This window comes from Callithrix jacchus, chromosome 1 (assembly GCF_049354715.1).
Source record: "Callithrix jacchus isolate 240 chromosome 1, calJac240_pri, whole genome shotgun sequence".
NCBI lineage: Eukaryota > Metazoa > Chordata > Mammalia > Primates > Cebidae > Callithrix > Callithrix jacchus.
In genome coordinates this window covers 55,855,432-55,877,710 of record NC_133502.1, presented here as the reverse complement: position 1 = coordinate 55,877,710, position 22,279 = coordinate 55,855,432, and the positions used below count along the sequence as shown (strand labels likewise).

The 22,279-nt window shown below is 36.0% G+C and overlaps 1 protein-coding gene across 2 annotated transcripts in view; it reads right to left on the bottom strand.

The window, feature by feature from the left end:
- Positions 1-22,279, bottom strand: part of DIAPH3 (diaphanous related formin 3) — a 506,459-nt gene that overhangs the window by 104,243 nt on the left and 379,937 nt on the right. For both annotated transcript variants that reach the window (XM_035296778.3, XM_035296781.3), the window contains 2 exons: positions 5,010-5,105; positions 4,473-4,532 (listed from right to left, as the gene is read on the bottom strand). In XM_035296778.3, coding sequence (XP_035152669.1) covers positions 4,473-4,532; positions 5,010-5,105 — 156 coding nt within the window. The remainder of the gene's footprint in view (positions 1-4,472; positions 4,533-5,009; positions 5,106-22,279) is intronic.

The window sequence follows — 22,279 nt, the reverse complement described above, 5'->3', positions numbered from 1 at the left end:
AAATTTCTTGACCTGTGTCAGACTCGCAATATACTACTTCCCCATCTGGTACTTTATTTTCAACTGGGCCAGCTGATTTATTAATACTTAAACACCACAATATGATCTTAATTAAAATACGTTAATAAATATTTTAATTAGGTTGACTTAAAAGAGGAGATTTTACTATTTTCTGGAGACTACAGAAAGTCTTTAGGTTTGGACTGTGTTGGATAAAGAAAATAGATAATTCCCTGTACTCATCAACAAATACGTTCTTTTGTTTTAATGTTGCCACACTTTGCTTGACTAAGGGAAAGATATTTAATAAGTAGCCCTCCACTTCTAAGAAGTAAGTAACCCAATCAAGACTGAATCTCCCTTCCCTCACATCTGATCCAACAACTCTTTGAAGCTATGCATAGAGCAAACAATCAAATATCTCCTTTTGATGATAGATAACTTTAAGGGAGGAGATGGGAAGTGGTTAACTGTATTCACAGCTGGAATTTTAGCAACTGACATATCAAATTCCACTTACTTGGGTGACATTAAGAGATTTGATTTTTCTCCTTAACATATATTAAGAGTTTCATTCAAGTAGAAACATAAACATGTCTGTTCATTCAACACATTCTTATAAACACTTATGTGTCTGATACGAATCCAGCTAAGCATTGGGGTTACAGCAGTCAACAAGACAGATATGCTCCTTTACGCCTTGTTTCCACCGTAATGAAACTCATGAGTAGTGTGACAGAGATCAAATAAAAACAACTTCAGGGCAATGTGCATTCCAAAATGGGAAGACTAGGGTGTTACTACAGTGTACAATTCTATAAGGTTCAGACTGTGGTTCAAAAGACCTCCTGAAGAAGTGCATACATGCTATTGCTGCTGCTGGCTAGGTCACTCTGCCCTTGGGTTTTGGCCTCATTTCTACTCATACTTCAAGTCTCAGCTTAGATTTCAGGTCCTTCTAGAAGCCAGCTCTAAACTGTCCTCACAAAGCCTCGATCAGTCTTTCTGACTTCCTGGTCTTGCCAAAACTTTTTGTGTTACTTCTAACCTGGCATTTACCAAAAGTAGTGCAATTATTACTAGTCTGCCTTTCAACTAGATAGTGCATTCTTGGAGGGTATCTATAAATCTTAAGTGCCTAGCAACAGCTTAGTACATTTTGCTGAATAAATAAAGATATAGCACATACTTAATTTCTGCCTGTGCCTTTATAGCCAAAGCAAAAGATAACAGGTAAAACTTGTAACCAGTGTTTTTGGTAGAAGTTTGGAGCACAGCACAGGGCTGGATAATTCAGTGCATGAGATGTCTGTACTTCTAAAGCCCATTGGAGTTAGAATGCTTGAGGTCAGTTTGCTAAAATACATACAGGGAAATGTTAGCCCCAACATCCAGGAGGACACTTTAGCAGCATTATTTTTATTCTGAAAGAAAAGATATTTCTCTGTATATAAAAAGAAACCTAAGAAGTCGTAGACTATAGTTATGATTTAAGAAAGCACAGGCAACACACCGATAGCAAAAGATATACAGACAATAAAAAATTAAAATTGTAGCTAATAAACTTAAATTTGGGCTGTAGATACATATTTTTTACCCAATTCTTTTATAATATTTCTAACAGAGCATAGGTTTATTAAAATTAACATAAATGTTTTAATAGTGAGTTTATTAAAAGAAATAAAAAGTGGTCATAATTAATTCTAGATTATTCTCATAATCCAAACCTCAGACTAGGAAAACAGTGCTATCTAGTGGTTAAATTTGGGAACAAAAGATGAGGCACACCAGAGGCTGAAGAACCTCTGAGAGGTTTTGTCTCACTAGTTCAACTATATGCTACAAACAAAAAAAAAATGTATGCACATGAGTCATCAGCTCACAGATGGGAAGGGGATTAGATACTGATTCAAGCAGCTTTGTTAAAAGTATGGCATGGCTAAGTAATTAAGAACTTGGACTCTGAAGTCAGATAGGCATGTATTCAAAATTTGACTACATACTCTTAAACAAGTTATCAGACCTGCTTAATACTTGACTAATTTCAACTATGAAAGGGGACAAAAATATTGACTCTCTGATAGAATTATTTGAGGTTAAATGGGTAATATGCATAAAACATTCATCATAGTGCTTAGCATTTAGTAAGCCAAATATCTTAGTAAACATTAGCTTATTGTTATTACTATTACTATTATATTTTACATAGGCTATAAATAAATTTCAAATAGCTGTAGAAAACCTTTTAAATCTTCAAAAGTAAGTTACGAGATCAATACCAACAATATATACTTGTACAAAATATAAATATTAGACATCAGTTTTCTTTTAAGTATATAAAAGCAAAGTAAAAATAAGTTCAATTTTACATTTCAATTATATAGTTCAGTTGCAGGGTATTTTCAATGAAAACAAAGAATTTTTTAGAAACAGAAAGTTTACACAATAAACTCCAAAATGTTATACTAAAAATAATCAGCACCCTTTTTGCAATAAAGAATTTTCCTTAACCAAATCCTGCATTTTTCAATATCTAGTCTAATAAATCTATAGGCACATAATTCTTAAGATAGATTAGGTCATTTGGATTTTTTTCTACTTGGTTAGAAATATGAAGAGAAAACACAACAGAAATATGAACAGAAAATAATTTCTAAAAATGTAGGAATTCATCACATTTATATTAGAACAGAGAATTTGATCTTTGTGATATATCTCATTTGGCTTGCTATATAATTTACTAGCTTAATTATTACAACAGCCTTAGAACTTAAGCCAGTACACACATTAACTTTATAGAAGTGCAGTGCTCATCTGCTTTATATATATAATAAACAGAAACATCACAATTTATAAGTAATTGTATCTGAACCATTATATCCCAGACACTTTACTAATATTACAGTCACAAGGCTGAGTCCTCTAAGCCCAGCGTACAAAGTAATCTGAACTAATTTTCCCCCACATATTATCTAAAAAGTATATTTTAAATTAACCGTAGGATGGTATATGCACATCATTAATCATATTACAATCATTGTGTTTGGCTGTAGCTCTTTTTTAATGATGTAAAATGGGGGCTGAGTTGTTTATCTTGTTAATATTAATAATAAAAATAATTGAAGTACATATACAAAATCAAAAAAGAATTACAATAGGAATTAGAACCGTATTCTGGTCACAGTTGTGTCATTAACCAGCTCTGTACTCTTGGGAAGTTTTCAGCCTCTCTGGGTTTCCATTTATTCACTGATAATGCAAAACAATCTGTAAGATCAGGACAGACCCACCTTCTACAGGTTTTGCCATTGTGAAATACGTCACAACGGCTCTAAATCATAACCCTACATTTAGGAATTACTTAATTAGTCACAATGAACTTCTCTGACTTATTCCAACTCTTTTTTTGTATTGTTATAAAAGCAAAAGGCAAGACAAAACAACAAAAAAGACCTACTTAAGAGACTGCAGCATATTTTTACTTTTACAGTCATTTGTTAAGCACCTAATATATGTACTTTACCTTGGGCATTAAGGATCCACACAACTATTAAAAGATAATTACATCCGTGTCTTTTTCTTATTTACCTCATAATTATTTTAGGCTTACCTAGAAATTGGCACAGGTTTCTCTCTCAGTCACATGTTAATAATTCTAGAACTTAATTCATCTGCACCCATAAAACTCTTGAATAAAATCTGTCAAGTTTTTTTACAATTATAAATCTGTAAACATTAGTGACAATCTCACTCGGAAAATCAGCACCCACAATCAATGAATGTGTTTTGACTATGGAAGGTCGGCAGAACCCAAGTATATAACACAGAGGGAAAAGAACCAAAGCAATTAAAAGCCAATCAGCATGAAATGGTACCGTGAACAGAGTGAAGAGTTACATACGGTTGGGCATGGAGGAATGCTTAGAGATTTTTGAGAGGAGTCCCTCTTAGATAAATATCAGAGACTAAAGTTAATTCACCTTTTTAGTGATTTTAGCACGTCCTTCCACAATAATACCACATGAAGCTCGTCTACATGTATTATTCTCCCAAAATGCCAGTCAAGGTATTTCTAGCTGCACTGGCAAATGTGGGAGAGTAAAACAAACAGGTGACAGAATGAATACTTCAAATTGTATCTTGACATATAGTAAGTCCAACACTTAAAAAAAGTGTTATGAGAAAGAGTTCCTTGGATAACACTAATCAGCAATGATTGAATGTTAACTTCAGATAATTATAATAATAAAAAATTCACTAGAGACCTGATAGAAGAACCTAAAACACAACCTCAAGGTAACAGGGATGAAAACTACAAGTAAACAATCCCATAGCAAATATGTACATGCACACATTTTTACTATTTTAGTTATATTGAAACTTGAAAATTTCACAGCAGCCTACTAAAATCACAGATCAATAAGATAAAAGTAGATAAGAAAAATGTGCAATTTATGAATACGGTTTATTACCATGGTTACAAACTTTCAGAACAGGCCTCTGAGACATTGGACTGAGACTCTGACGAACATCTGTTAAAAAATATATAAAATAAACTTAATATAGAGGTCTGTGCATCTCAAGAAGGAAAACAGTAGTAGACATACTTTTTTCCAAGGTTAAGTATTTCTGGCAGCAAAGTAATGCTTCAATACCCTGAAATACTTGAAGCAGTAATGTTATGACTTTTACTTCCCATTTAATTATGCTACTGTAAACTCCACTGGGATAAGGTACATATGGTTCTTTAGATGAGACTTGTCACACTAATCAGCATTTTCTAGGTTCAGTGCATTGATTTGTTAATGTGCTACCGACATCGGCCAACTGGAATGCATATCTCCCTGACATTTGTCTGTACAAGGGATTAAGCAAACTTATGAAACTTATGAACAGTTGTTGCCCACGGCACTGCATTCTTGACACATGACTTTAAAGGAATGAGAAAAAAAGGGTTCTTCTTTCTGATAGCTCCCTAGAAAGTAACATGAAACAAGAATAGGGTTCACCTTTCGGCTTCGGTGTCCTTTTTCTTCTGTCGCGGAAGGCAGCCCCGGACTGCAAGGCCTCCAGCAGATTATCCATCACTCCTGTCTCATCACCCTCTGTGAAAAGAGATGCAGGGAATTCCATCAGTCCTTAGGGTTACCATAGCAATGTCAAAGCATACACAGAAACTGGTGATGGTGATGGTAGGGAAAAAAAGATCAGATGCAGGGACGAAACCAGCAATTTCAAAATAAGACAGGACTTCAACTCTTTCATAAATCAAATATCTTTTAATGAAATCTGTCTCATTAGTGCCTATGTTACTGTCCACTAAAGAGGACTGAGTTCCATTGATTCACTTCAGAGCACTGCTTTTATAGTCCAATGGCATAATTACTTTAAATGGAATGTGGTTCTAGTCATGTCTAAGTCTTGGGTTATCATAAATCACATTTCTTTTGTAGAAATGAGCTATTTTCCAGACACCAGCCTCTATTCTAAAATCATCCAGGTATGGGAGAGTGTTTTTGTTCCTACTGAGATTCTGCTGTCTAAACTTATCAGACAAAATTATATTTCCATGCTAACTTTTGTGAACATGCTTCCATCAACTGATTTTTCATATCAGAAGATAATAATCTCCTGACTTGAGGTGACACAGATCACTACAAAATTTTACAGAATGTATAAGTTTATCTTCTATAATAAAAAATAAACCAAAAGAGATTCTTTAAAATCAAAAGGACACCATTCCATTAAGATTAAGTTGATATCCTGTATATAATTAATGAAAGATGTGGGTATAGAGCCAATTCTCTCTACAAAGAACAGATTATGACTAATATTTGTAAGTATTTGTAGTTATCAACGTTAAATATTATTCAAAGAAAGCAGGAGAAAAAGCTTCAAAGGAACTATTGGCCCAAACCAAATCAAGGAAACCCTAAGGACTTTTTAACTGTCCAGAAAAGGTAACTTGCAGGCATTCTTTATGAAACTGTATGACTAGTATACTGCTACATTTAAAATAATAGAAAGCTATTTTCCTTGGAACTTTTTATTTTTTTTTTCCTTTTGATACACAATCCCTTTACCGAGAAAAGATGAAAAGAAAATGCAGTAGAATACAAATAACATACTCATTTACAGTTTATAAACAGATACACAAATCTAAATATGTATCAGCCCTTTTTCCATCTGCTTCTATTTCACATTTTTAGAAGAGTACTAAACCTTGTAGGTGTTATCAAAAAAGGTGGGTGATCAATAGAATATTTGGAAGTTGTTAATTTACTTTAAACGTAATTCTGATATGATGGCTATTTTAATTAAAATATATGAAATATTTCAGACAGCTATTTGAAAATTTACAATCAAATTCAAATATATTTTTCCTTCAAAAACTTCAGGCAATTTCAAATATTTAAGGTAGTAAAAGAAAAAGAAAACACTTCAAAATCTAAAATTAAAATTTTAAATCTTTTTCAAGCAATAATGAGATTGAAAAAAACAAATCCTAGGACTGAAACCAAATAGAAACAAATGAACATGTTTTCATATTGATAGCATTAATTATAAAGGAGGGGAAAAAAGAATAAATTCAAGTAACTTTTGAGTACTTTAATGGAATAAAGTTTAAGGGAAAAAAACCATAAATAAAATGTGAACTTTCTTCTTGGTAAATTTGTTGCTGGTAGCGGTTTTGATGTAGTGATTCTGAGACTACTGTATGTGTATAGAAGACAGAGCAGATGTGTAAACATGCTGTTGTTGTGGTCACTATGGGAAGGAAATGGAAATATGGAATTGGAGAAAGAGAAGAAGAACCACGAAGGGTTGGATTGGATTTACAGGTGTTAATGTAAGCTCAAAGCTTAAAAAACAAGACTAAACTAAAAAACAATTAAAAAAAAAACCCTTTTCCTATAACACTAAAATAATAGCAATGAGCCTTTGGTTCTTGGTTTCTAGATACCATTACTAGCCCTCGAATCTTGGTTGCTAATGACCTCTCTCGCCCTCTGATCTTGGTTTCTACATACCATTACTCCCTAAAAGGAATGAGAATGCTTACAGAAATGGCTGATTCTAGAACCGGGGCCAAGAAAGTATGAAATGAGTCAGAAACATATTGTTGTGCCAGAAAATCAGAAAGTGCTCAAAAATAGATAGTGATATGCTGAAAAGACAGAAGAGCCAGACTGAAATGTTGCCTTGGCCAAATTTAGGACAACTGAATATCAAATAAATAATGATGGGAATGGGATTATTGCACGCTGGGGGAAAAAAGAGTCATGCATCCATACTGATACTAAAAAATATATAGTAATCAAAATGCAGGAAAGAGAGTTTCATTCTACAGAAGAATGTCAACTAATAAATGTCAAAGATATGAGGGAAATAGAAAATTCACCACATTACAGTTCACATAGTAAGAAATGATTCAGGCAGGAGTCGTCAGTGGTTGCAAAAACCATTGTGTGTAAGGATGTGGAGGAACAGGATATGGAGAAATCTGGCAGATTCCACCTTACCCAAATAATCAAATTTGACATTACCAATAATGTGGAATGCACTGATATCAATTGCCTCCTGAAGTGATGCACGACTTAACCTGTGTAGTGCTTTGCACAAAAATATTTAACTTGAATCTGAATGCAAGGTAACAATCATACAAACCCAAAGTGAGGGACGTTCTGTGACACAACTGGCCTAGGATCTAAGAATGTATCAATATCATCAAAGACAAAGAGAGGAAGAAATAGAGAGAGAGAAGGCTAGAGAACTGTTCTAATTTAAAGGAGACCAAAGAGACATGACAACTAAGTACAGAGCAGTCCCTGATTAGCTCCTGAATTGGAAGGAGTTATATATGACATTATTGAGATGATTGAAGACATTTGAATATAGACTGGATATCAGATAGTTACATTGTACCAATGTTAAGTTATCAGAGTGTGATAACTGTATTATGGTTCATTAGAATAATCTCATTGTTCTTAGGCATTAGATGCTGACAGTTTTAGGCTCACAAAACAACTTACACAGTTTCATGTATATGGCTTCATGCCTTTGAACATGCTGTTATCTCCACACTGAGCATCTGTCTCATTTTCCTCACCAAGCTAGCTCTTACCTCTCCTTCAAAACAGAGAACTGAGAATTCTTCCCTGACCCACGTGGCCTAAACTGGGTGCCCCTCTGTGTCCCAATGGTCTGTAATACATATAACAATAAATTCTTTACAATGCTATATTGTTCATGTGACTGTTTCTACCACTAAACTATGAGCTCACTGAGGGCAGTGATTATAGATTTCATTTATCACCTGGCAAAATGCAACTAGTGTATACAGTGTTCGACAGATATATGTTGACTACATTAACTAAATATATGTTGACTAAATTAACTAAGATGGTCAGCTGGAAGGTCTGATTATGCAGGAGAATAAAGGTCACAGATGGACAGGGGAGCAGGGAAGAGATGGGAGTATGTTCCCATCATCATTTGAAACAACACAGCTTTATTCCTTCTGCCTTGTCTCATACATCTGTTTAGTTGTCAAATATTATAGACTGAAACTCCCCATTATCTCCTGAACTAATCTGCTGCTCCTTTTCTAACTAGACTTTATGTTGGTACAGACTGAATTATTTTTTACTGGAATACTGCATGAGTTGCCTAGTCACGTTACTTCCAGTTTCTCCCTAATTCTGCCCATGTATTACTAATAAGTAAGCCCTACAGAAGAAATGAACTTCAGTTCCCCCATTACAAAGTTTCAATATATCTCAGCTCTTACAATAGAAAGTCCCAATATTTTTTCATTTTTATTTTTAATGTTCTTTTTTTTCCCTCTCAAATGGATTCTGACAGATAAAGTCCTAATACTTATTCTTCCCCCAGCAATGCTTACTTTCAAGCATTGCAACCTATTCTTTAGCTAAAAGCAACTGCCTGTGATTCTCTACAAGCATTCTTTCTCTTGTCCATTACTGTCCACATGGAACCTCTACCCCTGCTCTCATCCCCTAAAGCAGATGGCTATTTTCGGCCTTCACTCTCACATGCATAATGGGAAGAAAACAATACTGAAGTAAAACAACCTGCATTCTAGTTTGAGTTTTCAACTAACTACCTGTGTGATACTGGACTATTATTTACATAATCATTCCTGACATATGCAAAACAGACAATACCTGTCTAGGGTTAATGACGGAATCAAATGAGATAACACAAATGAAAGCACTTGGTAAATTGCTAAGTGATATAAAAGTATAGGGAAACAAATTCACAGATAAAATTCATAGTAAATTATAGGATGTGTATGAAATATCTGCTTATTATTGAATGTTTCAAGCACTGTTTTAGAAATAGTACAAGTGAAGAAAGCTTATTTGTGTGTGTTTATGTGTATGTTTGTTTGTTTGAGATGGAGTCTCGCTCTGTCACCCAGACTGGAGTGCGGTGCCTAGGCTTACTGCAACATCTGCCTCCTGGGTTCAAGCAATTATCCTGCCTCAGCCTCCCAATTAGCTGGGATTACAGGTATGCACCACCACACCCAGTTAATTTTTGTATTTTTACTAGAGACAGGGTTTCACCATGTTGGCCAGGCTGGTCTCAAACTCCTGATCTCAGGTGATCCACCCACCTGGGCTTCCGAAAGTGCTGGGATTACAGGCATGAGCCACTGTGCGTGGCCGAAGGAAGTCTTTTATAGTGGATTCTATTATGTTCTTTATTAGGTATAACATCATTTTTAAGAAAAACTCTGACTTGAAGTATAAATACACTCTTGAAATAAACCAAAGTGTAAGATGGGGACATATAAAGATGTTCTTCCAAATGTTAAAAATGCATTTAGAACATTCAACCAACACATGTTCACCTGGCATATGGTACTATGTGCCAGGATGTTACTAGGCACTAAAGATACCCAAGACTCATGCATATGGTACTGTGTGCCAGGATGTTACCAGGCACTAAGATATCTAGGCTGCAAGGGTTAACACGAAAGCATTTCTGTTCTCAGAAGCAGAAAAGTGTATATATGAGTTACTGGAGAAGTACAGCTTCCTAGTAAATGATGACTTGAAGAATAAGTAGGAGTTACTCATGGCAGGGACTGGAGAGGGAATAGCATTCTTGGCAAAAGGAATAACAGGTACGAAGGCAAAAAGTTGGAATAAAAACAAAAAATGAGGTGTAATAAGGTGTTTAAATGATTTATATTTACAATAGTCTAACACAGGCCAGAGAAGTTAAAATTAGTCATTTTTTTCTTGTAGAACAGAATTCAATTTCTCCAGCAGTAATTTATATTAAAAATATTTATAGTTTCTCCTCTGCTGTGAAAACTCTAAATAGACTAACTGCAAAAGGCAAAGATTTTCTACATCAAAATAACATATCACCTTAATTTGTAAATAGTATTTTAAAAAACTGCACTGTGTCAAAGGAAATGGAGAAGGGAGAGTTAAGGATATTTCTAAAGTGGAATCAATAGGTCTTAGGAACCGAAAGAGGGCCGAGCTGCTAAGGACATGTCTGAGATCTCTAAGGCCCATGGCTGGAGGAAAACAAAATATGAAATTTAAATATTATTGATTTTGATGGGGAATAAAGATTGGAAAACATAATGGGTTTCCTTTTGGACCTGTTAATGGAAGGTGCTAGCAGGGACCTCCAGATAACTTCTGGAAGACAGCTGGAAATTCTGGCCTCAAATTCAGACAAAAATGTGGGTAATATTTTTGGAAGTCATTCCCATATTGTAAAAAATACTCATTCAGCACTCTGGAAAAGTATATGCCTGAATTAGGAGAGGTGGCATCTTGGAAACCACCTAAATTTAAAGGACAGGCGTAAAAAGATAAGTCCGTGATCCAGTAGGAACTCTCTTTCCTTACTCCGTTTTCTTCAGCCAAGGTACAGTACTAAAATTTTAGATAACTGAGGATACAAAGAAGATCCTCAAAGGTTCTAGAATGCTGAAAGTAAGTACACAAATGAAAACAGGTCAAATACGTAGGAAGGAAATAAGACTAGGACTGGATTTCTTAATGGCAACACTGAATTCCAAAAGATAGGCAGGAAATGGCTTCCAAATTCTGAAGTGAAATTATTTGCAGTGAAGAAATGATTATATTGCTAATTAATAATGGATAGAAAATGGACATTTTTCAAACATGGAAATGTCTATACAGGCCTTCTTAAGAGACTAGAAGATGTACTTTTGCAAAACCAAAAAAAGAGGGGTAGAATAGTAGGAAAACATGGAATCCAGAAAAGGAGAAAAAATCAAGAGAGCAAAGTGGCAAAATGAATTCTCACAATGTCCCAGTCTCAGAGCAGCCAGTTCAGATCACATGGATCACATGGGAGGAAAGTGGGTTGTGGGACGAAGTAGTGGCCATAGAACCAATAGCAAATGTATTGTATTGGACCATTTGCAGAATGATTGCTGGTTATTCCCCAGATCTATTAAAAAGTTTGGATAATACAGTATCAGGTATGTATGCACAAATACTAAACAAACTTTTTGAAAAGTCTGTATTAATCTAGAAACAACATGACTGTCCAATAGGAAATGCTGTAGTCTGAATATGTTAGACTTGACCTCCAATGTAATGGTATTAAAAGGTAGGATCTTTATAAGGTGATTAGGTCATGAAGGCAGAAATCTCACAAATAGGATCAGTGGCCTCATAAAAGAGGCTGGAGGAATCTTAGTCCCTTCTACCACGTGAGGACACAGCAGCAAGACACCATCTATGGAGCAGAGAGTGAGCTATCACCAGGCATAAAATTTGCTGGCATCATGATCTCGTACTTTCCAGCCTTCAGAACTGCAAGAAATAAATTTCTGTTGTTTATAAATTACCCAGTCTAAGGCGTTTTCATTATAGCAGCAGGAACAAACTAAGACAGAAAGTAAGGAATATTGAAAGTTGAGGTAAAGAAATGGCTTAAAATTTTTAAAAAAAAGAAAAATAAAGAAAATGAGGTATATTTACATAGTGCCAATATTATAAACACTGGCCATTCTGTTGACCATCATCTGGGATATAATTACAGTGAAAGACAATAGAGTAAAGGAATAGGGGTACACAGGGTGAGAGTTAGCAGTGACAGGGCATTAGAGAACTAAATCAGGAACTCAGTAATGCTTAAAATAAAATATTGATAAACAGCACTCTATGTTATTATCTAGAAATAGGGAACACATACATATCAGAAGAAATAACTAAGAGTTAAAAGTGATTGCCTCTGGGAAGTGGGAGAAGATTGAGAGGAGTGAGGGAGACCATATTTTATCATGCTATGAGCCTATTATATTTAATTAAGGAATTTGCAGACATTGATAAATACAAGATAGTTAAAAATTTTCTTGAAAGAGAAAGAAGTTGACTGAGGAAGAGACTGTGAAGGAAGAGATTGATTATTGATCTAAAGGTGCTTACCTCTCAGAAAGGGAGGATGACAGGTAAAAAAATAGTACAACACAACCAGATGAATATTATGGCAGAGATATTCAGCATGTAGTACAGGGTGGTGGGCACGTTGCATGGGGCAGAGGGAGAAGGAACAGCAGTCACAGAAGGCTCAGAATAACTGAGACTTAAAGAACTGATTTGAGAGTGCCAGAGCTGCTCAAAGAGACAAGACCCCTAAAGCTGTTAGGAAAGCTGTACAAGGCAGGGGACCTGAAGAATGTGCAATGGATACAAGTAGGAAGAGATAGAAGGGGTAGTGCTGTGAGGTAAAGGTGGAGAGAGAGCCAGGGTCAGCTCACCAAGGGCTGAAAATGCCATGCTATGGAGTTTAGACTTTAAAGGAGCCATGAAGTCATTTTAAGCTAGGAAGAAACATGGTCAATTTCTACTTTAGAAAGAATATTTTGAGAAGAGACAAGACTAGAGGCAAAAAATAAAAAAAAAGAGAGACAGACATGCTTAGTGATTTAAATCTAGACAAAATGTGATTACAAGGTCCAAGTAAGTTATAGAAGTGGTGGTGAAAATAGAAAAGAGAAAGGAAGAGACATAGAGAAATCTTGGTCTGCGTGGATGTGAATATTATAAAGAAATAAAGCTAAGGCTGATTTTCAGGCATTTGGCTCTGCCCATTGGATATATATTGATATTATTTGGCGAGTACAGAACGGCTTTGTTTGATGGCAGAATGAGTTGGATCTAGTGAGGAGTTCAATTTTGGATATGTTAAGTTGAAATGTTCATGAAATATACAACTACAAAGTGATTCAAGGAGTCTAGAGGGCTGACAGAGTCACAGGATTAAACCTTGGGGAAGAGGAATAGATTATACTAATACATTCAACTCAGAAGCATAGGTTGTACCTGAAACTATGGGAAGGAGTACAAGCTTAGTAAAGTGGTAGAGAACAACACAAGTTTTGAATTCATCCATTTAGATGCAAACCAATGGTGTCCCAACTAACAATCACTTAACCTTCATTTGTTCCCCCTCAGTGTTGAAAGGGCAAGAAGAATAGCACCTATTTCGTAAAATAATGGAAGGATTGAAAGATATAAATCACGTACAATGCTCGGTAGAGTGCCTGGCGCATATGAAGAGCTTACTGATAGCGAATCATTGCTATTTTGGTTATTGATATTGTGGTAGAGCATGAGCTTTCTTAGGAAGATGGTGAGTAGTGACAAGAAAAGAGAGCTGAGGGTAATGCACAAGGCAAACTAATAGGTAAAGGTGCTTTTAGGAGGAAATGACTATTCTCAACCTGTGACCATTTTCAATTGTGTTTACTTTGCATGTGCTTTTATAGCTCCTCCTTTTACTCCCCATTGTCTCCTGACATACTTTCCTTAAGTCAAACCACTATACGTATATAATATATATATAAACACACACACACACTATATATATATATTATATATATATATACATACACATATATATAATTATTATAATAATTATTATTTGAAGACACCTCTGTCACCCAGACTGTAGAGAAGTGGGGCAATCTCAGTTCATGGCGACCTCTGCCTCCTAGGTTCAAGGGATTCTCATGCTTCAGCCTCCCAAATAGTCGGGATATAGGCATGCACCACCATGCTTGGCTAATTTTTTTCTATTTTTAGTATAGACAGCATTTCGCATGTTGCTCAGGCTGGTCTCAAACTCCTGAGCTCAGGCAATCTGCCCGCTTCAGCCTACCAAAGTGCTGGTATTATAGGTGTGAGCCACTGTGCCCAGCGACATTTTATATTATTTCGGGAGTAGTAAGTGACATAAAGATTACAATCTGGAATTTGAAGTGGGAATAGGGAAGGAGAAAGCTCAGTTTTCCCAAAGGCTAAAAGTGTGCAGTCGATAGACAAAATTCATAGGCTTATAGTTTAACCCAATTCAGAAGAAAAACCACACACACGCACTTACACACACACAGATGCCCTAACATAATTACATGAATTATTCCTCTATGATTCTGGTTATAGGGATTTTTGGGGAAAAGACTATACAGCTTCTCTTGGTAACCAGTTCAGTCTTTAACCAGCTAGTACAAAGCGCAAAATACTACTTAAACCAGACAGCAAAAAGACAGGAATAACTTCAAACAATGTCTTTGAACTTGTCTTAATCCAGATGTGAAACTGAAAATTTATTTGAGTCAAGGGAATTAGAAAGCCCAATGTTCACTGGGATTTAACTGATAAAATGATAATCAGAACAGTTCTCTTTCATACTGTAATTAAGTGACTGGCTCAACCATAAGAAGTGGAATTTAATGGGGAAAAAACCCAAATAGGTTAATATTTCTGTTTTTTTTTCACCCTTATTCGTCATGATTTATACAAATTTCATTAAATATATTTCTGTTATAAGTTAGAAGGAAAAATTAGAATATTTTACCAAAAAAGGAAGTTTTGTTATTGCACTTTTTTCCTTAAAATAAAGCACTTAAGAGCAAAGTTAAAAAGCGAAATTCCTGGACTTGAATCTTGCTTCTTACTCTTATCAGCTGTGTGCTCCTTAGAGATCACCCCAATCTCCTTGTGCCTCCTCATACCTATAAGATGAGGATAATAACAGTATTTATCCTCAGAAGACTATTGTGAAGATTAAGCAAGGTATAGAGCTTAGCACAGTGCACCCTACATGTAAGGCCTCAAAAATATTAGCGATTCATGTTTTTAATATTTTGATGACTATTCTTGTTCACTAATATAGCAAATATTGCTGATTGGTCAAAGCAACACATTCATTCTCTACCTTCTTCTTCCTTCCTACAGAGGCTAGGAAAGCTAAAATTTCTCTCTGTGGCTCCCTTGCAGCTAAACTACGGGTGGACATGTGATGCATTTCTATCTAATAAGGCATATCTGTAAAATAAGGCATACCTGTAACCACTCTTCCTCTTCCTATCTTAAATATGGCCTGGAATTATGGCAGCTACGACTGCTATCATTATGTTACAACCTCCTTCTTCCTATCTTGAATAGGCTTGGATCTGTAGCATCCATCTTACACTTAGAGTACAGGTCACAGGGTAATCCTTTTAGTTGCTCTGGTTAAAACATAAGGCTTGCTGGGGCACAGGAGGCAGAGGTTGCAGTGATGAGATCCCGCCGCTGCACTATAGCCTGGGTAACATAGCAAGACCTTGTCTCAACAAAATCCCATGACCAAGGCTGGGCACAATGGCTCACGCCTGTAATCCCAGCTCTTTGGGAGGCCGAGGCGGGTGGATCACGAGGTCAAGAGATCGAGACCATCCTGGCCAACATGGTGAAACCCCGTCTCTACCAAAAAATACAAAACTCAGCTGGGTGTGGTGATGTGCACCTGTAGTCCCAGGTACTCAGAAGGTGAGGGAGGAGAATTGCTTGAAACTGGGAGGCGGAGGCTGCAGTGAGCCAGGATTGCACCACTGCACTCCAGCCTGGTGTCTGGACACAGCAAGACTCTATGTCTCAAAAAAAAAAAAAAAAAATCCCATGACCAACATAAAAAAATAAGGCTATATTTTCAAAGTTTAAGTGAAAAATGTTTTGTGGCTATATTAGAATGTGTAAATGAAAATTACTATACAATTCATTACACTGTATCCAAATTTGAACCTAAATAATTTCATGTCTTACACTAAATGGGATTATAGAGAAGACATTTATGAAATAAAGAATTATTATTCTACAAACTCTCCAGCTTCAACAAAACTATTCTTGGATGTCACAAAATATTACTGAATTCTAACTATAAACACAACCAGCAAAAATGGTAATATAAATATACTATAACAAATTATATCATGTTGTTATTCATTCTTAATTTTCCAAATTTCTTATGATTTAGATTCTGTTGTAAGACAATGATTCAGGATAAAAAAAATTACTTCTCTGTTCATTTAATTGTCTACTCAAATTAAAAAGGTACAATCACTTTGGAATATAAACCTATCAAGGCACAAGATTTAAAAGTAACAATATCATGAATGAATTTGTCATTACAAAATAAGAAGACATACCACATTAAAAAAAAACACTTCAATATATAAGACAACATTTCCCAAATTGTGTACCGTAGAACACTAATCCTATAAGAAGCTCTGTGTGTATGTGTACCTGTTTAGGGAGAGGCGGTAAAGGAAGTGGTTCTATGGTCAAATAAATTTGGGTAATAATGTGCAATAAAGGCTGGGTGTTGTGGCTCATGCCTGTAATCCCAGCAATTTGGGAGAATGAGGCAGGAGGATCACTTGAACCCAAGAGTTTAAGACTGGCCTGGGCAAAAGAGTGAGACCCTGTCTCTTAAAAAAAAAAATAGCCAGTATGATGGTGCATGCCTGTAGTCCCAGCTACACAAGGGGTTGACGTTGGGGGGATTACTGGAGCCCAGGAAGTTGTGGCTGCAGTGACCCATAGTTGAGCCACTGCATTGCAGCCTGGGTGACAAAGTGAGACCTTGTTTCAATAACAATGATAATAATAATAATGTGTAACATGCACTACTCATGGTGATTTATAACAAATATACATGACAAGTCAATTTATGATAAAGGTGGCATTTCAAATCAGTAGAAGATTTAAAAAATGTGTTCATTAACTACTGTCCAGCAATAGCAACAGTCTGTTTAGATCTCACCTTGTTATATATATCAAAATAAATTCCAAGTGGATCAAATATTTCAACATTAAAAGATTAAAGTGTAAAGCTACATCAGAGAATGTGGAAAAGTATATTTTTAATAGTTCTGGAATGGGAAAATATTTCTAAAAAAATCCAAAGTAATATAAATATCTAAAAATCAATAGGACAGGTGTGATAGGTCATGCCTATACCCTCAGCACTTTTTTTTTTTTTTTTTTTTGAGACGGAGTTTTGCTCTTGTTACCCAGGCTGGAGTGCAATGGCGTGATCTCGGCTCACCGCAACCTCCGCCTCCTGGGTTCAGGCAATTCTCCTGCCTCAGCCTCTCGAGTAGCTGGGATTACAGGCACGCGCAACCGTGCCCAACTCATTTTTTGTAATTTTAGTAGAGACGGGGTTTCACCATGTTGACCAGGATGGTCTCGATCTCTTGACCTTGTGATCCACCCGCCTCGGCCTCCCAAAGTGCTGGGATTACAGGCATGAGCCACCACGCCCGGCCCTACCCTCAGCACTTTGTGAAGCCAAGGTAAGAGAATCACTTAAGCCCAGGAATTTGAAACCAGCCTGGGCAACATAGCAAGACTTTGTTTCTATTAAAAATAATAAAAAATCAAATAACAACAAAGTGTACACATAAACAATGAAAGGATAAGCTGGAAAAAATATCTAAAATTTGGGCATTCCTAGGATTGATTTTCTTAAAGAATGCTTATAATTCAGTAAACCAAGACATGGTCAAGTTATTTGTTTAGGGAACCCATCTTCTATGATCTGAATCGTTGTGTCCCCGCCAAACCCCAAATTTATATGTTGGAATCCTAATTCCAAGGTGATGGTATTAAGAGAAAGGTGGTATTAAGAGAAAGGTGATGGTATTAAGAGAAAGAGGAGGTGATGAGATCATAAGGGCAGAGCCTTCATTAATGGGGTTAGCACTTTTATAAAAGGGACTCTAGAGAGCTGCCCTTGTCCCTTCCACAATATGAGGACACAGCTAGAAGGTTACAGACCTCACTGAACACGCAATCTGCTGGCATCTTGATTTTGGACTTTCTAGACTCCAGAACTGTGAGAAATAAAGCTTTATAAGCTACTCAGTTTATGGTATTTTTTATAGCAGACTGAATGGGCTAAGACACCATCATAAAAATAAATAAATCATGCTTTAAATAATCCTCAACCTCATTCATAATGAAAGATATTCCAAACACCTCAATGAGAGATCATTTTCATCTAACAGCATGGCAACAATGAAAAATTATGATAAATCAGTATTGGCAAAGGGTTGGGAAACAGGTCACTTCACACATTTGTTGCTGAAAATATAAAATGAATGTAATCACTTTGGAAAATAATTTAGTAATTTTTAACAGAAATAAAATTGTGGCCATCTGTGGTAGTTCATGCCTATAATCCTAGCACTTTGGAAGGCCAAGGTGGGTGAATTGCTTGAGGCCAGGAGTTTGAGACCAGCCTGGGAAACACAGCGAGACCTCTCCTCTAAAAACAAAATTTTTTTAAAGAAAAAGATTGCACATATCACATCATGAAATAATTTTTCTCTGAGAAGTCATTCTATGTGTATAACTTACATGTGTGGAAAAACATATGTAAAAGGATGTCCATTATACTGTTTATTATAATAGGAGAATAGAAACAAACTAAGTGTCTATCTACAAGAGATTAAATAAACTATGACTTCCATATACCGGACTATGTTGTAATGTGAAATAATGATAAGGCATATTTAAATTATTGGTATGGACAACCTCCAAAATATAGTAAGTGAAATAAGCCAAGTCCTTATTTTATCAATGAGGACACTGAATGAAGACTTTTCCATGACCACTTACAGCTATTAGCTACAGAGTGAGCAATAGGTTTTATGACTTCCAGCAGTTTAGCAATTATTCCACCACATGGTGCTAAAGAAAGGCACTACTTAATCATTCTTTCAGTGGTAAATGATTGTTAAAATGTCTTGCATGTAAGTATTCAAGTGCCCTGCTCTGATGAGCTTGTTCACTCTGACCTATTCCAAAATTACTTAAGAAAGCAAAATTTAAAAACGAGCATTGACTCCCTGGCAAAAAGAATGCTACCACAGTCGACCTTGTGTGTTATGTAGGGTCTAGGGTGCTGAACAGATGCCTTCAGTTGCAAAAGCACAGAATGTCAGGGGGAAAAAATGTATCTATTTAAATACATATGTAGATGTGAAGTGATAATGACATTTAACAAAATGTGACTATCACACACAGTGAACACCCACGATCCTTTAATCACAGAGTAACCCAGTGAGGAAAAGGTTAATTACATGGCATACCACCTCCCCTTCTGGGTGGAAGTCTCACTTGTCACCTACAAGAGCTTCACTTTATTCTGAGTGAAGTTTGACAAGCTTAAGCTTGACAAATGCTTGCTTTTCATTGAAAATATATTAGGATTTGTTTTAGTATTTTCTTATTAGTGAAGAACTGACTTTTAAATGGCTTTTTCCTTATGAAGTTTTTGAACAGAGAATGAAATTATTCAGTTAATGAAAATGCTTAATTCAACAAGAATAAAAAAAAAGAGGAGAAGGAGCTAGGGAATAATAACCGTAATTTGACAGGATTTTTCTTTCAGGAGAAGCCAGGATAAATGGACCTGAGGCCATGAGGAGCCAGTGAGTAGTGCCTGGAACACCGTATGATGCCCAGAGGGGCCCAGCAGTCATGCTCTGACAGCAGCATATGGTGCGCACTGGAAGAAGGGGAAAAATAAGGTCAGGAAGGCAGGCTGTGGGAGCTTGGATTTGAGGCTGAGGAACTGCTATCAAATGTTTCTGAAAGGTGTGAAATAATCAAAACTGTACTTCATAATGATTAAAGCTGGCATAGTGTGAAGGTGTCAAGCCTGGGTGACTGGGTAAATGGTGGTATCATTAACCCAAAATGAGAACATGAAAATCAGGTTTTATGTGGAACGTGACAAGTTAGGTTTTAGATGAATTGATTTTGAGGTACTGGTAGAATATTCTGTTTTATTCAAGGAGTAGATGGAAATAACAGAACTATAAAGTCTATAGTCTAATTCAATTCTACAAAGACACACTAAGGACTAAGTGTCAGGTACTGAACTAGCCCCAGCCCCTGTTCCCATGGATCTTAAGTGTAAGAGCAAGTTCAACACATAATTAGTGACTACCTGTATGATGAATATTACGCAAAATAAATCAAGGTGCTATGAAATTGCTTCATACTGAGGCAGTAGAGGTATAATTCCCTAGTGATGATTTTAGGAGATATTCTTTGATACCCAGATTTGTACTTCAATTTCTGAAGATATGTTTTATTTGTACCTTAATACACAGAACCATATAGATATCACAGTAAAATGTGGAAATCTGTGTATTTGCATTTTGAGCTTTAAGGGTTAAAGCCCATCTCACTCCTGCCAGCCTTGCCCAAAGTAATTTTTACCAGATTCAAGTTCTTGGTTCATTTCTAACATAAACTTTGTGTTTAAAGTACTCTAAGTATGCATTACCTTTCTTACTCATTTTAAAGGAGAAACACAGATTTATTCTGCCCAAACATAATGCCCTTCCTTATTTCTTCCACAGTCAGATGTAGAAATCATCCCATTAGTATTAAACACAGAGGAAATTTTAAAATGTGAATCAGAATAACAGCAACATAGTTTTGAGGAAAAGGAAGTCAGCAAGGAGAATAAGGCAAATCTGAATGAGTAAAAATTCTGGAAAAAAAATTGACATATGCTTTCAGAAGAAAGCAAGTAAGAGAAAAATGAAAAGACGAGACAACTGAACTTTCAATGAACTCATTAACAATTGTAAAAAAAACTGAAGGCAAAAATGTGCTACTGTCTCAAGAGAACAATGAAAGACTCCCTCCCGGCACCCCATAACTATAAAAAGCCGACAGAATAAACACATGAGCCCTACAATAAAAGCTGATATTACATAACTCTGAGAACAATTTTATTTTACTTTTATGGCTTTTTTCTTTTTGTTGCTGTTGTTGTTGTTGTTGTTGTGTGTGTGTGTGTGTGTGGTGTGTGTGTTTTAAAAGACATGAGGCCTCTCTGTTGCCCAGACTGTAGTGGCACAATTATAGCTCACTATAATAATATCAAACTCCTGGACTCAAAGGATCCTCCTGCTACAGCCTCCTCAGTACCTGGGATTATACCATGTCAGTAACTTAATTTTTTTTAATTTTTAATTTTTTTTTTATAAAGACAGGGTCTCACCATATTGCTCAGGATAGTCTCAAACTCCTGGCCTCATGTGATCCTCCCACTTCAGCTTACCAAAGTGTTGGGATTACAGATGCAAGCCACCATTTCCTGGCTGAGAACAGTTTTATTTAGAAAATAAGGGATACATAAAATAAAGATTAAAAAATCTAGTTATGAATTTAGATACACTAGGAACTATCAGTCTGATTAAATGCCTATGTGCTATTGTTCATGTGGAATGTTTTACCTGAATTTTCTAATTTAATTCTCACTCCCCACTTTCAAAGTAGCTATTATCTGATCCGTTTTAAAGTTAGGAAACTTGGAGCTCAAAAAGGTAAAGTAAGGTGCCTAAAGCTCTGCCACAGGTTGGTAGCAGAGGGGAGATTTGAACCAGTATCTTTCTGATTCTAAAGCTCATTCTTTCCACTACAGACTTTTCCTCATAGAGAGGTGCTACATGAAAACTGATAACTATTCAGATCTTTGGATTTGTTGACTTATATTTAAAGGCGTTTTAGGAAATGCCTTAAGACACAAAGAGATAGTAGCTTTCAGAGCTGGGAACTGGAGCAGGTAAGCACAAGTTACTTTCCCCAAATTCTGTAGGAGTTTTCTCCTGGTACCTGGAACCTGACAATAAGAGAGATGCAGGTCACTTACAGATGCTCCTTCCTCACAGAGAAAGACCAGAAACACTCCTCCCCCAGAGACTACGAGTATCTGAAAATATTAGAATTACTTCAGTCCGCCATGGCCTCCTGATTTCTTCTAACAACCTAGCTGCTGGGGATTGCTGTAGCTGGGCTAAAACTTTGAAGGCAGCTAAACCACCATCACTATCATTCTTAGACAATAATGTCCTTCTGATCTTTATTTCCTCCAGCATTATTGGCATGAACAACTTCTC